The sequence below is a fragment of the Solanum stenotomum genome, chromosome 1, assembly GCF_019186545.1.
Source record: "Solanum stenotomum isolate F172 chromosome 1, ASM1918654v1, whole genome shotgun sequence".
NCBI classification, from domain to species: domain Eukaryota; kingdom Viridiplantae; phylum Streptophyta; class Magnoliopsida; order Solanales; family Solanaceae; genus Solanum; species Solanum stenotomum.
Window position 1 is genome coordinate 11244345 of NC_064282.1, and position 16084 is coordinate 11260428.

The 16084-nt window shown below is 37.2% G+C and overlaps 3 protein-coding genes across 6 annotated transcripts; 1 reads left to right on the forward strand and 2 right to left on the reverse strand.

Moving 5' to 3' along the window:
- LOC125876985 (vacuole membrane protein KMS1-like) lies at positions 1–8285 on the forward strand. 4 transcript variants are annotated; one of them, XM_049558306.1, is made up of 8 exons: positions 1–145; positions 1336–1541; positions 2434–2512; positions 3678–3974; positions 4825–4982; positions 5724–5840; positions 7031–7207; positions 7838–8215. In XM_049558306.1, exons 1-8 carry the CDS (start codon positions 82–84, stop codon positions 8000–8002), a joined length of 1263 nt encoding a protein of 420 aa, XP_049414263.1. In that variant the 5' UTR covers positions 1–81; the 3' UTR covers positions 8003–8215. The 4 variants fall into 4 exon arrangements, with proteins under 4 accessions (XP_049414263.1, XP_049414243.1, XP_049414251.1 ...); XM_049558286.1 differs by having other exon boundaries at positions 2–145; positions 1333–1541; positions 2425–2512; positions 7838–8285; XM_049558294.1 differs by having other exon boundaries at positions 2–145; positions 2425–2512; positions 7838–8212.
- Positions 8286–8779: 494 nt separating this feature from the next.
- LOC125877021 (F-box protein At1g55000) lies at positions 8780–11468 on the reverse strand. Its single transcript, XM_049558329.1, has 2 exons — positions 10971–11468; positions 8780–9480 (listed from the first exon to the last, which is right to left on the reverse strand). The coding sequence occupies exons 1-2, from the start codon at positions 11400–11402 to the stop codon at positions 9106–9108; spliced, it is 807 nt and encodes a 268-aa protein (XP_049414286.1). The 5' UTR covers positions 11403–11468; the 3' UTR covers positions 8780–9105.
- Positions 11469–11948: 480 nt separating this feature from the next.
- Positions 11949–15469, reverse strand: LOC125876976 (protein AUXIN RESPONSE 4). Its single transcript, XM_049558273.1, has 2 exons — positions 14056–15469; positions 11949–12493 (listed from the first exon to the last, which is right to left on the reverse strand). The coding sequence occupies exons 1-2, from the start codon at positions 15253–15255 to the stop codon at positions 12248–12250; spliced, it is 1446 nt and encodes a 481-aa protein (XP_049414230.1). The 5' UTR covers positions 15256–15469; the 3' UTR covers positions 11949–12247.
- Between the last annotated feature and the right edge of the window lie 615 nt (positions 15470–16084).

The following is a 16084-nucleotide window of genomic DNA, read 5'->3' on the forward strand; positions in this document are numbered from 1 at the left end:
ACATTGATTTCGACTTCATCCCTTACAAATTGGAATTTCAAGTTTCTATTCTTTTCACTTCGCCATAGCAGAGTTTCTTGAATGGGGTCTCTAGAGCAAGAGCAATTTCTTGATTCTCCGCTTAATGTTGACAACTCTGCTTCTGGTCAGTTTATTCTCTGTTTTCGGGTCCATATTTATCTATCTTTTTCTGGGGTTTTCTTCAATTTTTGTAAGGTTTTGGGCGTGCAGATATCTCTATTTTTAGTGATTTTTTATTCTTTAAGGGTTTGTGGGTATGCAAATTTCTCTAGCATTCGTGGGTTTGGTTCAAATTTTTATTTTTTTTTCGTATGGTTTCTGTTTGTCTCCTTTTGGGTGCATCCATAAAGTAATGTTTGTTCGAAAGTTTGCTTATAATGAAAAAAAGGTACATTGAAGGGGTTTTAATGCATTATTTAAGAGATACCTGGGAATGGGGATAAAAGGAGAAGGGGTGGTCTGGGACTAAACTTCTTCCACTGACATCAGATTGGTTGATGAAAAGATGAATAATAGTTAGGTGTCTGAAAGGGTATAAAGTTTAAGATGTTAATTTGACTTACATATTTTGTTAATGACAAAAGAAGAAACTATTAAAGTAAGTTGAAAAGTTAGCGTGATAAAGGAAACAACACTTTAAAGTTTAAATTCTGAATAGTTTAATAAATTAAAAATTCTTTAAAGTTGCATAGTAATTAAATGGTTGCAATTAGTTTATGATGTCCCAAAAACTTCAAGTGTTACATAATTGAGGTGGGTGGTTACTTGAGTTTATTGAAAATGAGGTGAATTTATGGATTTACGGTGTCATAAGCTATTTGAATTTTAAATGTTGTCAAGGATTCTTGTAATAAGTAAAGTGCTTAATCATGGCATGGATTGTGGATGTATAAATTGTCTAGCCTTTGTAGCTTCTAGTTGAAATTTTAACTGATTGGTAGAGAGTTTACTTTATTTTATATTTCTGGAAATTGATGTGCTTAACCTGGGGTTTGGGTATGAGTTAATCCTAGGAGGTCTAGTTTTGAACTTTGACCACAATGCCAACCCCTTCAGGGTAATAAAGTGATATCTTGTTCTTCATGTTCAACTTCATTTTTCTAGTATAATCGGCGAATCTGGGCAGAATATATTACCAATAAATATTAGAACACGACTTGTGAAGCCTATGTGTCTAGTGATTTGATAAAGGTTTATCATATGAAGGTCTATGTAGTCTCTCATTCATTGTGTAGGATACCCAAAATCAATGCATAGTACCAAAATCTCGAATGGTGACTTTAACTTGGAAAAATGATTTATATATTCCAGCAGGACTCCTTGACAAACACAATAGGGAGCTGGAGCATCTGAGTCTGAAGAATCAGCCACTAAAGACGGTTAAATTTTTCTGTTTAGCTGTTCTTAAGTGTCTTCACCAATTTTCAGTTAACACTATCAAGTGCAGCTGTCTAGTGGTCATACTGCTGGCTTCCGCAGGTGGGAGTTTGCTTTTTACACGTGGTAGGGCGTATGAGGAGGTATGTCATTTATTCTTGTGTTACAATGCATTTTGTCATAGTGGAGGATACTATGTGACCTGTAGAGCTTCATTAACACATTTCAACATCCCATTAGTCTGTCATGTTTACTACTAAATCTGGGGCTCTTGAACTTCTTAATTTCCCTTTTTATTAAACTAGCATGACGTTCTTTAGATAGTTATCCTTTGAATTAAAATCAGAGGATTTAGGGTATAGCTCAAGTAAGGAACACTATTTCTCTTTTTTTTTAAGGCAAGGTGGAGGAGGTAGCAAGTAATGAAGCATTTTATGTTTCCTTTGTTTGAGCATGATGTACATTCTTAAGAATCGTGGCATCTCTCCCTATATGCATGTTCTTTCAAACTAAATCTACTAACTTAGAATTGAGAAAGTACTTTCTATGTCCATGGAATGATCTTCATCCAGTATTCAATAAATAAGTGAAGAACTGATAACAGCAATTTGAAATTGTTCCTTTTCTTAATTAGACTTATATGTTAATCTTTTCTATTTCATTTTTCTTTCCGAAGTAACGTCACAGTAATAACTTACAAGACTTTTGTCTTCATTAGTTAATAGCTGCAAATATTCTTAGGCCGTAGCCAATGAAATTGATATTATTTGTAGATAAAAGTTTTATCTATCAGCTTACGCAAATAAATTTTTCTTTACCAGTCCATTGGTCTCTTAAAACTTTGAAAATTTGGGAGTTTGTTGTCCAGTGATTGAAGGAAAGAAGCTACAAAAACACAACCATTGATACATTTTATTCCTGCACTGGTGGATTATCTTCCAAACCTCCTTGCCATGCCTGAGTTGTATGCATGCGCATCTAACCTTCTACTCTTTTATTTTAATTCTATGCCTGCTTTTCTTCAAGACACTGCAGCCTGTTCAGGAGCTTCTCAGGTATCTACGGTTTGGACTCTGGTGGCTAGTTCTTGGTGTGGCTTCATCAATCGGCCTGGGTGAGTGGACATTTGCTCTTGGTATAATGTTATACAATTTAAAGAAACCTGTTCAGTGTATACTTATAAAAACGTGAGGTCTGTTCAATGTTCTCTGTCAAGTGGGTGCTTGGCTGATAGCATTGTCTTTAAGTCACAGGTTTCTTCTTTGAGATAGTATTTGTGTTCCAACTTTTAATAATGTACTACTATGGTATGGCTGTCACCTGTAGTCCTGTTTGACCCTTAACCAATCATGAGATCATCTCTAGCAGGAACAGACTATTGTAGGTAATACATATTATTCTTAATTTCTTCAATGCGGTATTTTGGCTGAACCCCATTTGTTTTAATGCACTTCTAAGGTATGATTGTCACTGACGGTCTTATTTGACCCTATCTTAACCCATCATGAGATCATCTCTAGCAGCACAAACTATTGTATGTAATACATATTTTTCTCAGTTTCCTCAATGTAGCATTTTATCTGAATTCCTTTTGTGTTTTGTCCAAAGTAAATGAATGACAGGAATTTAGAAAATAATTGGCAACTGGACTTGAGTAGCTTTTGATCACATTTTGAAGCAGTTCCAGCTTTTTGTATTTGTAGAGATAGTCCTATTAGTCCTTGGGGGAGCTAGTGTTTGAAGTTTGATGTGTTAGTCTGTGTCAAGAGTATTTCTTATGACCATGCTTATGCTGTTACATAGATATCTGGTGAATCTTTTGCATGATAATCAAAATGTTGTCAAATTCACTCATGTGGCAGGACACTCATATTCTAAATATTTGAGGCATAATATTAAGCAAGCATCTTAACTGAATTTACCGTTTGGGTGTTTTCTCTGTTAAAATCATGTTTGGTGCAGAATAAGGATCATCATATTAGAATATTTTTGAGTGCGCTGACTATCCTACTGTACATGTACTGTCATGCTTCTGGATGAGCTTTCTTTATTAGAGAGATCATATTGGGACTTTTAAGTCATTTCAGTTCTGGTTCCTTAACCTAATCTCTCTCAACAAAATATTACTGCTCCATCACTGGTAGTTGAAAGTTTTATTTTTTATTGTTTATAGAATTATCTGGAAGTGACTTTGGTGGTAGTTACAGTTGCAGTTTATTTTACTCTCGCTTATATTTTTGTCATTCCTCACTCATCTTTGTCTCTCTTTGTTCTTAAAGGTTCTGGTCTGCACACTTTCGTCTTGTACTTGGGCCCTCATATTGCTCTATTCACAATAAAATCTGTGAGCTGCGGAAGGGTTGACATAAAAAGTGCTCCATATGATACAATTCAATTAAGAAGTGGTCCTTCATGGCTGGATAAGGACTGTTCTGAATTTGGCCCACCATTATTTTCAGTACCTGGTGCACGGGTACCATTGACCAGCATACTAAACCAGATTCAGTTGGAAGCTATATTGTGGGGTATTGGAACAGCTCTTGGAGAGCTTCCTCCTTACTTCATCTCTAGAGCTGGTAAGCTACATTACCAATGTGATTTCTTCCTGTACAGTGGTGCTTTACATCACATTTGATCTTCTGGAAATGTATTTATTCCAAGTAATTGTATTGCAAGATATTTTTTTCTAAAAGGTTTTTGCAGGACATTTTTATATATGTGATCTGTTTCTTCATATGCTGTTGGGACAAGTCCAGTAACAATCTTTTTGGCAATCATACTCATTATATCTATTTATAACCTTTCCTATTTCTAAAGAGCGGCTAGAAAGATCTTACTTCCAGGAGTCCTTGGGGCAAAGCACATTTACTTCGTATTAAAGGAAAAGAAAGAGAATTGGATGTTCCTCCTTGATCCTTTTCATTCTGTTGGGAGATATTTTCATGTCTGGCTAAGGGCCTGTTGAAAACTTTACAAGTTTTAGCTCTTTATTAGCCTCTTCCCCTTGGAATTATACCGACTGGTGATCATCCATAGCAAAGTTAATACTCGAATAGGGACTCCAAGGCATCTTCTTTGAGCAGTATTCTATTTTCAGTCTTTCTGCTTGGAGTCCTTCCTCTAGATATGAATACCTCTGGAATGTTATTTCCGCTGAAGGTTTGAGATTGACAATAACCCCTACATCCCTTATCTAAGCCCAATTACCATCTTTCTTCCAGAGCAATAGAACTTTCTTTCTTCAACTTGTTGCATTTTTTTCAGTTCTTCAATGTTTCAAGTTATCCACAAAAACTAGTTAAGTTTTGAAGTATAGTTCTAATCATTATCTTATGCAGTACTGCTTTATGGTAATGCATTACTGGTGGAGTGACCGGATTCCAGGTTATGTAATACTGATGTTTCCCGTGCTCTTCAAAATTGCAGCTAGTATATCTGGTCGTGAAGGTGAGCTTATGGAAGATTTGGATTCTGCTTCAAAAGAAGATAGTGGAATTATCAGCAACCACTTAAAACAGATAAAAAAGTGGCTTCTTTCTAACCGACAGTATTTGAATTTCTTCACAATTCTAATTCTTGCGTCGGTAAATCCTCTCTCACTTTTTACAGAGTGTTATGTACTTGTGTCATCAACTTTAGTGATTTTCTTCAAATTATGTCTATTTAATCCCTCCTTTTGGTCTCTAAATTGCTTTATTTGTCAACCCTCATTAAGGGTTTTCAACATAAATTTATGCTAGAACAAGACCACTAACCCCCTCACCCTGGACAGAAAAAGAAAAGTGAGAAAGAAGAACCTTTTACTGCTTGACTGCTTGCTCATTTTTATCACTTGGTAAATAGTGAAATATTCTCTGTTACAGTCTCTGCTTGCTCTGCTATATTGCTCCAATTTAATAACAATAAGAACAAACATTTAGGTTTGATATGTTTTGTTTTCTTCACTTTCTGATGTTTCTTTTTTCTGTATTTTTGGGGACAATAATTCCTCTGTGCACAATGCCCCTTTTTCTAGCTTTGAAGTTAAATTTCTAGTATCTTATGTGCGCATCTCGACTAATTCCACAGGATACCTGCCACCTTCCACCAGTAGGTATCATGTATCTCTGTCCACCAAGGCTAGGACAGATGAGAAGAAATTACCTAGTGTTTTTTCTTTTCTCTGCTGGGATTTGAACTTGAGATCTGATGGTTCTCAACACACTTCATTGACCACTAGGCCATCCCCTTGGGATTTCTTTTGATGCGTGTTGCATTTGTTACTGCCCATACATCTTTATGTTGTGTCGATAACCTATTAAGTGTTCTCTTTGTTTGCTGTGAAGGTGCCAAATCCTCTGTTTGACCTTGCTGGTATCATGTGTGGTCAATTTGGTATTCCATTTTGGAAATTCTTTACAGCAACTCTGATCGGGAAGGCAATTATTAAGACTCACATACAGGTGTGCATCTACCAAATGTTATCTTTTTTAACTGATATAAGTCAAGAAAAAGAAAATGCTGAACAAAAGTACATCTGCAAGAAAGAGATTATTACAGATCGTGTGGAAAGCTATGGAAGTTAATTATGTCTTAGGCCTCTTAACAGATTGTCCTTGTCCACATTGCCACCAAAAACAAGCACAGATATAAAATTGTGTCTAAGATTTACAATATTGTCATTCTTATTCTACCCATCAAAAAAATAAATAAACATATTGTCATTTCGTATTCTCAAAAGCTCTAGCATTTCTTTCCTTAAAAAGGGTCCACCCAACAACTTCTGCTAGAGTTCCAAACCCCAATTGAAGCCTTTCCTATGCCGCCATGTGAGCTGCTAAATGTTATCATTTGTTGTTAAGCTGTCAATGCTTCCCTGGTATAAATATTTGAACGCTAGCCAAACATGTTTGCAAACTTCTTTTGTTAAGTTTGCTTACGATGTTTTAAGGTATAAGACAGGTGGATATACAGCTACCTGGCTCTCCAGCTTCTGCTTTCTTCTCCCGCATGTTTATTCTCACTTCCCTCCACCAGTGTTCAGCCTGCCTGTTCTTCAGTCCGTCCTTACTCTTATTCTCCCTCTTCATGGCATAAGAATCATCAGATACTGCACAATCGCCTGTGATTAAATGCAGGATGTTGAGACTCTAAATAAACCGTGAAAACACCGTCTACAGATTGACATCACTATTATATGCTGTTAATTGGATTGATTTTGACAAACTTTACCCACAATCATGTGTGAATTATGAGTGTGCTTTTTGGAGCGTCTTAGAGTAATTGGTCTTCGCTTTTGGTCAAGAGCCAAACAAAGAGGATGTCAAAGAACAGAAAAACAAGCACCCAAGGTTGTGGCCTAGTGACTAGTCAATGAAGTGGGTTGAGAACCATGAGGTCTCATATTCAAATTCCAGCAAAGACAAAAACAATAGGGGACTTCTTCCCATCTGTCCTAGTCTTGATAGACAGAGTTAACCTAATACCTGTTGATGGTGGGAGGTGGCAGGCATCCGTGGAATTAGTCGAGGCGAAAGCTGGCCCAAATATCACGGCTATAAAAAGAATGAAAAGAAAAAAACAAACAATAGCTAGCTTTGATTTCTGTGACATGTTAAATTTTGGTCGTTGATTTGAGAAAGTTACTTTGCAGACAGCATTTATTATTTCAGTTTGCAACAATCAACTGTTGGACTTGATAGAAAATCAATTAGTTCGGGTGCTTGGTCTCATTCCTGGAGTTGCCTCGTTCCTGCCAAACATCATTTCCAAACTACACATCGCTAGAGAGAAGTACATGGCAGCATCCCCTCCAGTGTCTAGTGCTAAGGTATTACACTTGACTAATAAGGAAGAAAAATAAACGTAGATGTAATGCTTACTGTTTCATGCATGCTTTTTTCTATGCTAAAGGTAACTTTAGTCCTTTCGCCTTCTGAGCTGGGATGTATCTGGAACTTAACTGTTGCTTTACAGGTGTAGAAGGTTTGGTTCAAAGAAACTTAGCTGTCATCTAGTTGGCATGCATCGAAATATAGCATAAGCCATTTAACTTGTACGAAAAAAGGAAAAAAAGGCTAAGCCTTATAGTACCATGTTTATGCTAAAATATTTGTATTATCTGAGGAGAAAAAAATGCTGTTTCACCATCTGAGAGCCTCTTCAACTTGGCTTACAATAATAAACTTTTAACTAGATAAAACTACTAATCAGAGTCTCCGTTCACACCCATAACTTGTCACCTGAAGATCTCCTTGGCTAATGATCTATACCATTTATGTGACCTTATATGGTATGTAAACCTTCCATGACCCGTCAACCTCATTGTGTCTAGAAAGCCTGTTTTATACAAGGATGCCAACTGTTATGTGTTGAACAAATATGTAATTTATGACCGTGCAAGCATACACGAGTCACGACATAATCACTTTATGAACTAAAAACCTATGTTCTGCTGCAGGCAAAAAAGTGGGACCTTTCGCTTGGTTCAGTGTGGAACACTGTTGTATGGCTCATGCTGTTGAACTTCTCAGCCAAGATTGTAAATACAACTGCCAAGGGCTATCTTAGAGAGCAACAAGAAAAGGAGCTCGCTGCACTTGAAAAGAATCGTGCCAGGGAATGACATATTCATAGTAATTCAGTAGGTGCAAGGCTCCGATTTAGTTGCTGGTAGTTCATTAAAAAAATGATCCTTTTAGCTGTTGGCAATAGATTGTGGTGTACGTTTTTGAAGTGCCATAATCTGATTATTGTATTGGAAGTTCGCCGCACATTTAGAGGGAGAGGCTTCTTTTTATGTCCTCAGCCCCTACTTCCTTTATACACCAAAAATACACCACCATGTACTTGAATCATAATTCAATGACGAAAAAGGTCAGTTCGACAGGATCATCTTATGACACTATGATTTAACGGTCCATCTCTCTACCCTTTTCCATTCAATACCAGATTTTTATTTGCCACAAGACTTGAGTTTGTGACATGCATGTAATCTACACATTACGGTTGAGCTCTTGCCACTAAATCAAAGCTCTTTCATTTATTCTCTTGAAATCAGTTTTTTTTTGGTGGAAATATTTCTGTTGCAGTGCTTGTGATATCATCTCAGAATCAGATCGGTGTTTCTGTATAATACAGGCTTTTGTACTGTTTTAAGAATCTATTGGCTTCAATATTGCAATAAATGTTTGCTCATATAGGCGAATTGAGGAATAGTCCCCATAGAACCTGAATGTCTCGTGCAGTTCTCTTGTGAAATGGTAAGCATTATTGACTCAAAAGCAGCAGTAAGAAAGTGCTGTGGTTACATCCAAGAGTTATCAGGCGAATGTGTCATCCAGTTTTTGTTGCGCAGAAGATTGACAGAACATATGTCTCCACAAGTTACTGATAATACAAGTTTTCAATCATTTAGGTGTACGTTTTACATGAATACAGATGGAATTCAACAGTCATACAAGTACTAAAACACAATGTATCTGACTATACATAGTACAATGTGAATAAACTATATGTACTTGCTATGCTGACAGCAACAGCAATTCCAATAGATAGATTCATTTCCTCCTATCACTTCAAGGAAGGATCATTATTGAAGCAGACCTACCATTATAGGCAAGCAACCAGATGGGTGATGCGGGAGCAACTCATTGTGACCTCACATCCTTCGTCACTAGTCTCATTACCAGGACTTCTTACCAGGATGACCCTTTTGACATGTACAAGCTAAGTCAACCCTGCCTCCCTCTCCCACCTTAGATCCTCCGAGAATTGTGAGAAAGCAGATCGGGGGTCACCATCTGATACTGCAAAGTAATATTGGGCAGTTTCACCATCAACTTGCATGCTTCTCCTTAGGGAGTCTATCACCCTTTTCTTGCTTCTCTCTGAGGTCAATCTATTTAACATTGTGGTGAGCTTTGGATCAGGGCCACCGTCAAGATACAAAACTGCCACTTCCCTTTTTGCATATATATCCAGCTCTATATAGCAAGTGCCGTTGATGAGGCAGTCTGGATTGCTAATAGGAATGAGTAACCTGTCCCTCGAGTATATACCATGGTCACTCATCATATTGTTCAAGCGTTTTATACCCATGACCTGCCAATTAAAGGAAATTCTTAACAAAGTTGCTTCTTAGAGAAGCCAGAAACCCACATCATTTAGCAGCACAAACATATTAGTTTAAGAGAATAAGATCAAAGTTGTAGCTTGTCCACTGAAAATTGTAATAATATCTAAAATAAAGGCCTCTATAATTATTTACAATGCTGCTTCTAGTGCCTGGTAGCTTATTGCCAATCTTATCCATTATGTTTTGAGCCTATTAGTGAAAACAATAATTACACAGGTGTATCCCACATGTTATATGTTGATGATACATTGATTGGGTGGAGCTAAGGAGAAGCAACTAATAAATTCTAACGTAGTGTAAAGGAATGATTTCTTATCTCATGTCGATAGTATTTGGGCCAAATTTGTGCACTTTAATTCACAGGGTAGCCTATCCATCCACAATCACAAGCCATCAAGGTCCCACCAAGATTGGAGCATATTCACATCAAGTGTTGCAGTTAGGACTCAAACCTGGGATCCCCACTTGGCGATCCCCTACAGAGTAGTAGTGCTAGTGACATTTGAGGTTAAATCTGGTCGGCATAAACAAAAGGCTCTCCTATTCCCAGTTACTGGAGGTACCACTATTCAGTCTTCTGTCCAGTACATTAGACTGCATAGTGGAACTTCCAGCTACAGCCAAAATGCCGCAATGTGTACAGAGCCAGCAAAATACATCATATTGAGCAGAATCATAGAACATACTAGTAGGAACTTATGGGATGAGTTCTACGGAGCTTGGTTAAGTTAATGGTACATTGCAGAAAGAAGAAGTTTTGGCAAGACAGAAGGCACAAGAAACATTTAGAGACAGGTTCCCACATTTATTTACCATGGACATCAACAAAGATGCATATTTTGCAGATCACGGGCAGTTTTGGAGCATCAAATTCTGAAAGAGACTACAAGACTGGGAATTTGGATTAGACTAACTCAAATTTTCAATTAAAACCATATCCTGAATCATTAGGGTGGGAAGGATGTACAATTCATTATTCACTGCTAAGTCGTGCTATGATATGCTACTAAGAAACTCGGGTATAGGAAGGCACAGTGATCTCATTGGCCTAGAAAGTTTAAGATAAATCTCCTTCAAGGTGTTTCCATTACACGGATAGCTACATTTGGGGATTGTCTAACACATTATAACTTACAGAGAGGTGAGATAAGTATATGTTTTCAGCCTATTATCTGCTTTTTCCAGACATGGTTCCTTCGAAATTCCTAGCTGAAAATGTGCCCTGCAAGCTTAGTGTGATTAGCAAGCTAAAACATATACTTAAAATGTGTTTTTTTCTTCTCTAATGTTCATTCTTCACCAGTTTTTCCAACAGTTTTATTTATCTAGAAAGCAAAATAGGACCTTGAATTGAAGATAAAAAACGACTCCTTCAAATGAATTAAAAAAATAAACGGCAACATACGTAACATTCACATACATGACACATATGTATATAGAGAGAGAGGGAGTATACATGGACGGAGTACTTGACGGCGAGGCTAGCAACACTATCACCACGGACGATGCGATGAGAAATGGCAAATTTTGAAAGGCTGTTATCTCTCCAGAAGCTGCCGGAGGAAGGATCGCCTATGACGTCCTTGATCTTCCAAGGATCCTTAAATGCCTTCGTCTGCAGTTCACGATCGGAGGCCACAAAGTTCCAGATTCTACTCACACACGCAGCACGCGCCAAGTCAGGGAGAGCAAGTTTCTCGAGGATGGCGCGTAGAGTATCGTGGCATATCAAGGCTGAAAAGTGAGAATTCATCGGGGATATCACGGCTTCTCCGCCGTGTACGACGGCGGTGGAAGATGCCGACGGCGGAATTTGATCTGAATTTTGGATTTCGGAAGGATTCAGTGGTTGGAGAAGCTGTTCGTCATCATCACAGCAACATCCCATCGCTAGGTGATGATAGCAGTGGTGTTAGTGCGCATACGGCGTATTTGTATATTGCGTGGACTAGCATAAGCCGCGGGTGGATTTTGAAGAAATTGTAAAAGAGGGAATTTATGTATTGAAAAAGACAAAAGTAGGATTAGAGAATCTTAGTAGTGGTAGGCTATCTGAACTCTCACTTTGTTGGCAAGTGTTCGATTTCCACATTATAATTCCTTTCCATTTTTGGGGAAAATGTTTTATCCCAGTCAGATGGTCAAGGGGTGGGAGTTGATAGCACTAGGTGATGGAAAGGAGGCGAAGACAATGAACTTAGAATGTCAATTGAAACTTGTTTTCTTTACTTCTATTAGGAAGTCATGTTCCTCATTTTAAAGAAATCTTTTTCAACAAAATATATTGACCAATCAAACATTAAAAAATTGGAAACATTTTCCTCCATGCCAAACACACCCTAATAGTCGATGGACTCAAGAATGAAATGAGTGGTTGAGTTCACCTTTGATGCTTTGGATGGATGGTCGAAAGCTGAAATAGGACATAGTGAAGTATACAAGTATTGCATCTTAGATTTTACAAAGAGAGACATGTATTTCAAAGATTTGTGTGAAGCAGCCAGCATCAGTCTGACTACAGCTCAAACTACATTACAAACTCTTGGCTTGATCGGATACATAGTGTCAACACTTGTACAATAAAAAAAATTAGATAGCAGAAAAGCTCTGAGCAGTCACCACTATGAAACTGCAGCTAGAGGTAAAAAAAAAAGAGGAATTTAAGGGTATGAATCTAGTCTAGTCTTACAGACTTGGAAAGCAATCAAGAGAGTACATTTTCTAGAAAGCAAATCACATGGCCCACTCTTGACCAAGCCCATATGCATCCATATATCCGGCATGAGCATGTCCATGACCATGATCATGCTCGTGGCCATGGCTATCATGACCGTGGTGGTGGTGGTGATCGCCACTCTTCGCTTCATCAAACATCTTCTGGACATGTTCAGGTACAGGTTCTTCAGTTTGTTTCACATTCTTCGGCAAGGAGGAAACAAATTGATAGATACTTTCAGCTATCTCCTCAGAATTATGCTCCTAAAAATCAGCAAAAAAGATGTTTTAGATCATCTTCAAGCAACATGGATAAATAATTCATTAGTATGTATACTGTCAAAAAGAAATTAGCCCTATAGGCTATAGCATATGCTCTTTTTTTTTTTGGTTTTGTTGAATAAGTGCACCTATACCGTATGTAGGGGAGTACAATTACAACTTTAAAGGAAAAAATGGTGAGTCTTGGCTATTAAGAGGAATACATATACATCAAGTAAAGAAAAGCTTTTGAAAATTATTCAAGTTCCTTTCCGTTAATAAACATCCAGAGCATGCAACTGATGGATCAGTGCGCCTTTTCACATCATTGTTGCACAAAAGTGGTATAGGCAAACTACTATACCAACAGATAAGGGGTATATAAGATTGCAAATTGCATGTATCTAAAGAGAATATAAGAGGTGACTATATAGGAAAGACTTAAATTCTTCAAATATTTTCTATCCAAGGCAGATAACCATTGCTTGGAAAGTTTAAAGCTCAGCCGTAAAAACTTATCAGATGGACACCATGTCAAAACTATGAAGAGACTGTTAAATTCATAAAGAAGAACTGGCTGTCTTTCATGTACAGTTCCAAGTATCATGAATTGATCTGCAAATGAGGTTGGGAGGACTATAAGTCTATAACCATTCAAGGCTACCATTAAGGAATAAAGCATGGAATCCCCTGTTTTCTTTTTCTTTTTTGATAGTAAACCATGTCTACTGTAGATTACAAGAGGAAAGTGTTAAGCAAGCATGACCGGAATACATCCGTGAGAAAGCAGCCATGTAGGCCAAATTATGAACTTCATTTTTCAAAAAAAGAGACGAACTTCAGTTACATGACAAACAATTATGCAATTAAATGAATGGAGAACAGAACCAGTCATTACAGCATGAATAACATCATGATATCAATGCAGGATGGCATGGTCAAACAGAGTTCTAGAATCAAGGAGGATTCAGCTTGAAGGCATGAGCACTAGGGATTTATATTGTTATTCGATAAGGGGAAAAGGTAGCACCAGATCATCCAGTAAGTAATTAAGGTCTTTTTTTTGCTTGCGTCTGCTGCTTTTATCACAACCTGGTATTCTCTCATTACACCAAAAATAAAAGTGAAACAAAAAGGACCTTTTAATGGTTACACATCTGCTTGAACCATTTGGCCTCGAGACACAATTTCAATATTTTAAGTCTTCTTCTAGAGTTCGGTGTCAAGAAAAATTGAAGTAACTGATCTTCACCAGCTGAAAATTATTTGGAATTATTATTCAATTGCTTTATGCTGTCTCATCAGAATTTTCAAGATAAAACTAATTGCTTTAGCATGTAAATTAGAAAAAAACTATCAGTTATGCCTACCCTTCCATGTCTGGGGGAGCCTCATAGTGGTATCTTAACTAGAACCTATGACTTTTAGTACACCAACCAGGCAGCAAGTTAAAATAGTATCATCGAAATCACATCTCTTTGATACTCTCTAAAACAGATTCAAACTTATAGGAATAAACATTTTCAGACAAAATAGGAATGAACATCCATGTTCTTGATCCTCACCTGTGGCCATCTCCCACCAGAATGACTGATAAATTTTGCCCGAGGGATTGCATCAGCAACTTGACGTCCCTCCTCGGTCCACTCCTTGGACAAGGCATCAGACCAAATTACTTGCATTGGTAGCCCTTTCACTCCATCCGAAGCAGCCCATTCATTCAAATCAAAACTACAATTCAGGCTCCTCCCCATCCCTACAACAGCTCTTCTTCCATCCCTTCCCTTCAAAAGAATCCTATGACCCTCAGCCTCCAAGCTACCAACCAATCTAGAACAGCACGTTCCAAGTAATCTCCTAAAGGCAAATCCCAATCCCAAAACAGCATCCCTTAACACTGGCATTTCCAACACCCATAATGGCAATGCTGTTCCACTCGGCGCACTATCTAGAACCACCACACTTCTAAGCAATCCCCGGTTCTCCGAAACCCAATTAGCAGTCAAACCCAGTGCAGAATCATGCAAAACCAAATCCACAGGTGACAATCCCATTGTATCAATCACTTGCCCCAACACTTTTCCAATCTCTTCAGTACCCAAATCAACAGCCTTGACAACATTTCTTTTCGAAACCCGGATTTTATTTTCCTCATAGTTCACATACCCCTGCTCAACAAGCTGATCAAACCCCCAAAATATCCCCTTTTCTTGAATTTCATTATACATATCCTTAAGCCTCCCTAGAACCCCATCATCCACATGCTCTTCCTCCACAACCATCGTCTTATCCGAAAACCCAGAACCAGGCAGATCGATAGCAACAGCATGAACACCTCTAACACCCAAAAAATTGACAACTTTTTGAAACGCAAAAGAGCTACATCCTAGTCCATGAACAATAAGTACCTGATCAGAAGACTTTGATGGTCCTTCTTGGATAGCAAAAACTTCAATTTGTGGCTGGTTAGGAGCTGTTTGAACTTTGATATTTCGCCCTTTAGCGTAGTGTTGTCGTAGATTTAGGGGCAGGCTAAGAAACCATGTTTTAGGGTCTTGCGGGTAAAGAGAAGTGAGAATCATGAATATGAGGGTTACAAGAGAGACTGAAATGGTGAAATAGAACCAGAAATGAAATGGGTTTGTCGCATTTGTAGTTTTGGTGGATTTAATGGGTTTTGGGGCGGTTGATTGAGAAGGTTTTGAAGTGGGTTTTCGTTGTTTCAGTGAACTTCGGGAGTCTGGTTCTTCAGTTATGATTGCCATTGTTGATGAGTAGAGCAGAGAGATAGCAGCACGAAGAAGAGTGGAATTTCAAGATTTGCAATGGAGATCAACAAGCGTGAGAAAAGCAAAAAGGGTAGTGTAAAAAGCAGCTTTTTTGTGATTTCAAAGGTGGTTTTAGCTGTAAAATATATGTACTGTGTAATGATGGCAAATAAGCTGAAGAATAATGGAGACAGAGACCGGAGAGCAGAGCACCTTAAAAGAGAAATATTTTTATGTAATGATTTGAGGTAAAATATTTTTTTCCACTTAGTGTTCGGTATTGTGCCATCATAGTATCTCTTTTAGAAAACACTCTTTTACATTTTTTTTCATAGCTAAAGCTTGAATTAAGAACTTTAATTGAAAATTGAGGTAAATTTTTTAAATATTCACTCTGTCCAAGTTTCTTGAAAGTTATAAACTTTAAAATATTTTTCTTCTTGGATTTAAAAATATCTTAATAATTTATTTGATCAAGTTTTCTATAAGCTAAAAGCATTGCAAATTTTTTCTAGGTACTTGACAAAATAAAGTACAATCTTTTTGACAAAGAAATTGTAAATTTTACTTTTTTTTAATGAGTGAAAACATAAAAATATATTTTTCAAAGTAAAAATTTCTTACAAAATTATTCTTCATTAATTTAAGCATATGCTCTTGATTCTTATACACGATATTTACAATAAATCAATCTAATAATACACTTATATTTACAATAAATTAACCTAATAATACACTTGTAACTCATGATATTTAGAGTAAATCAATCTAATAATACACTAATCACTCGATCATGTTAAATAATTTATATTCTAATTTAGAATTT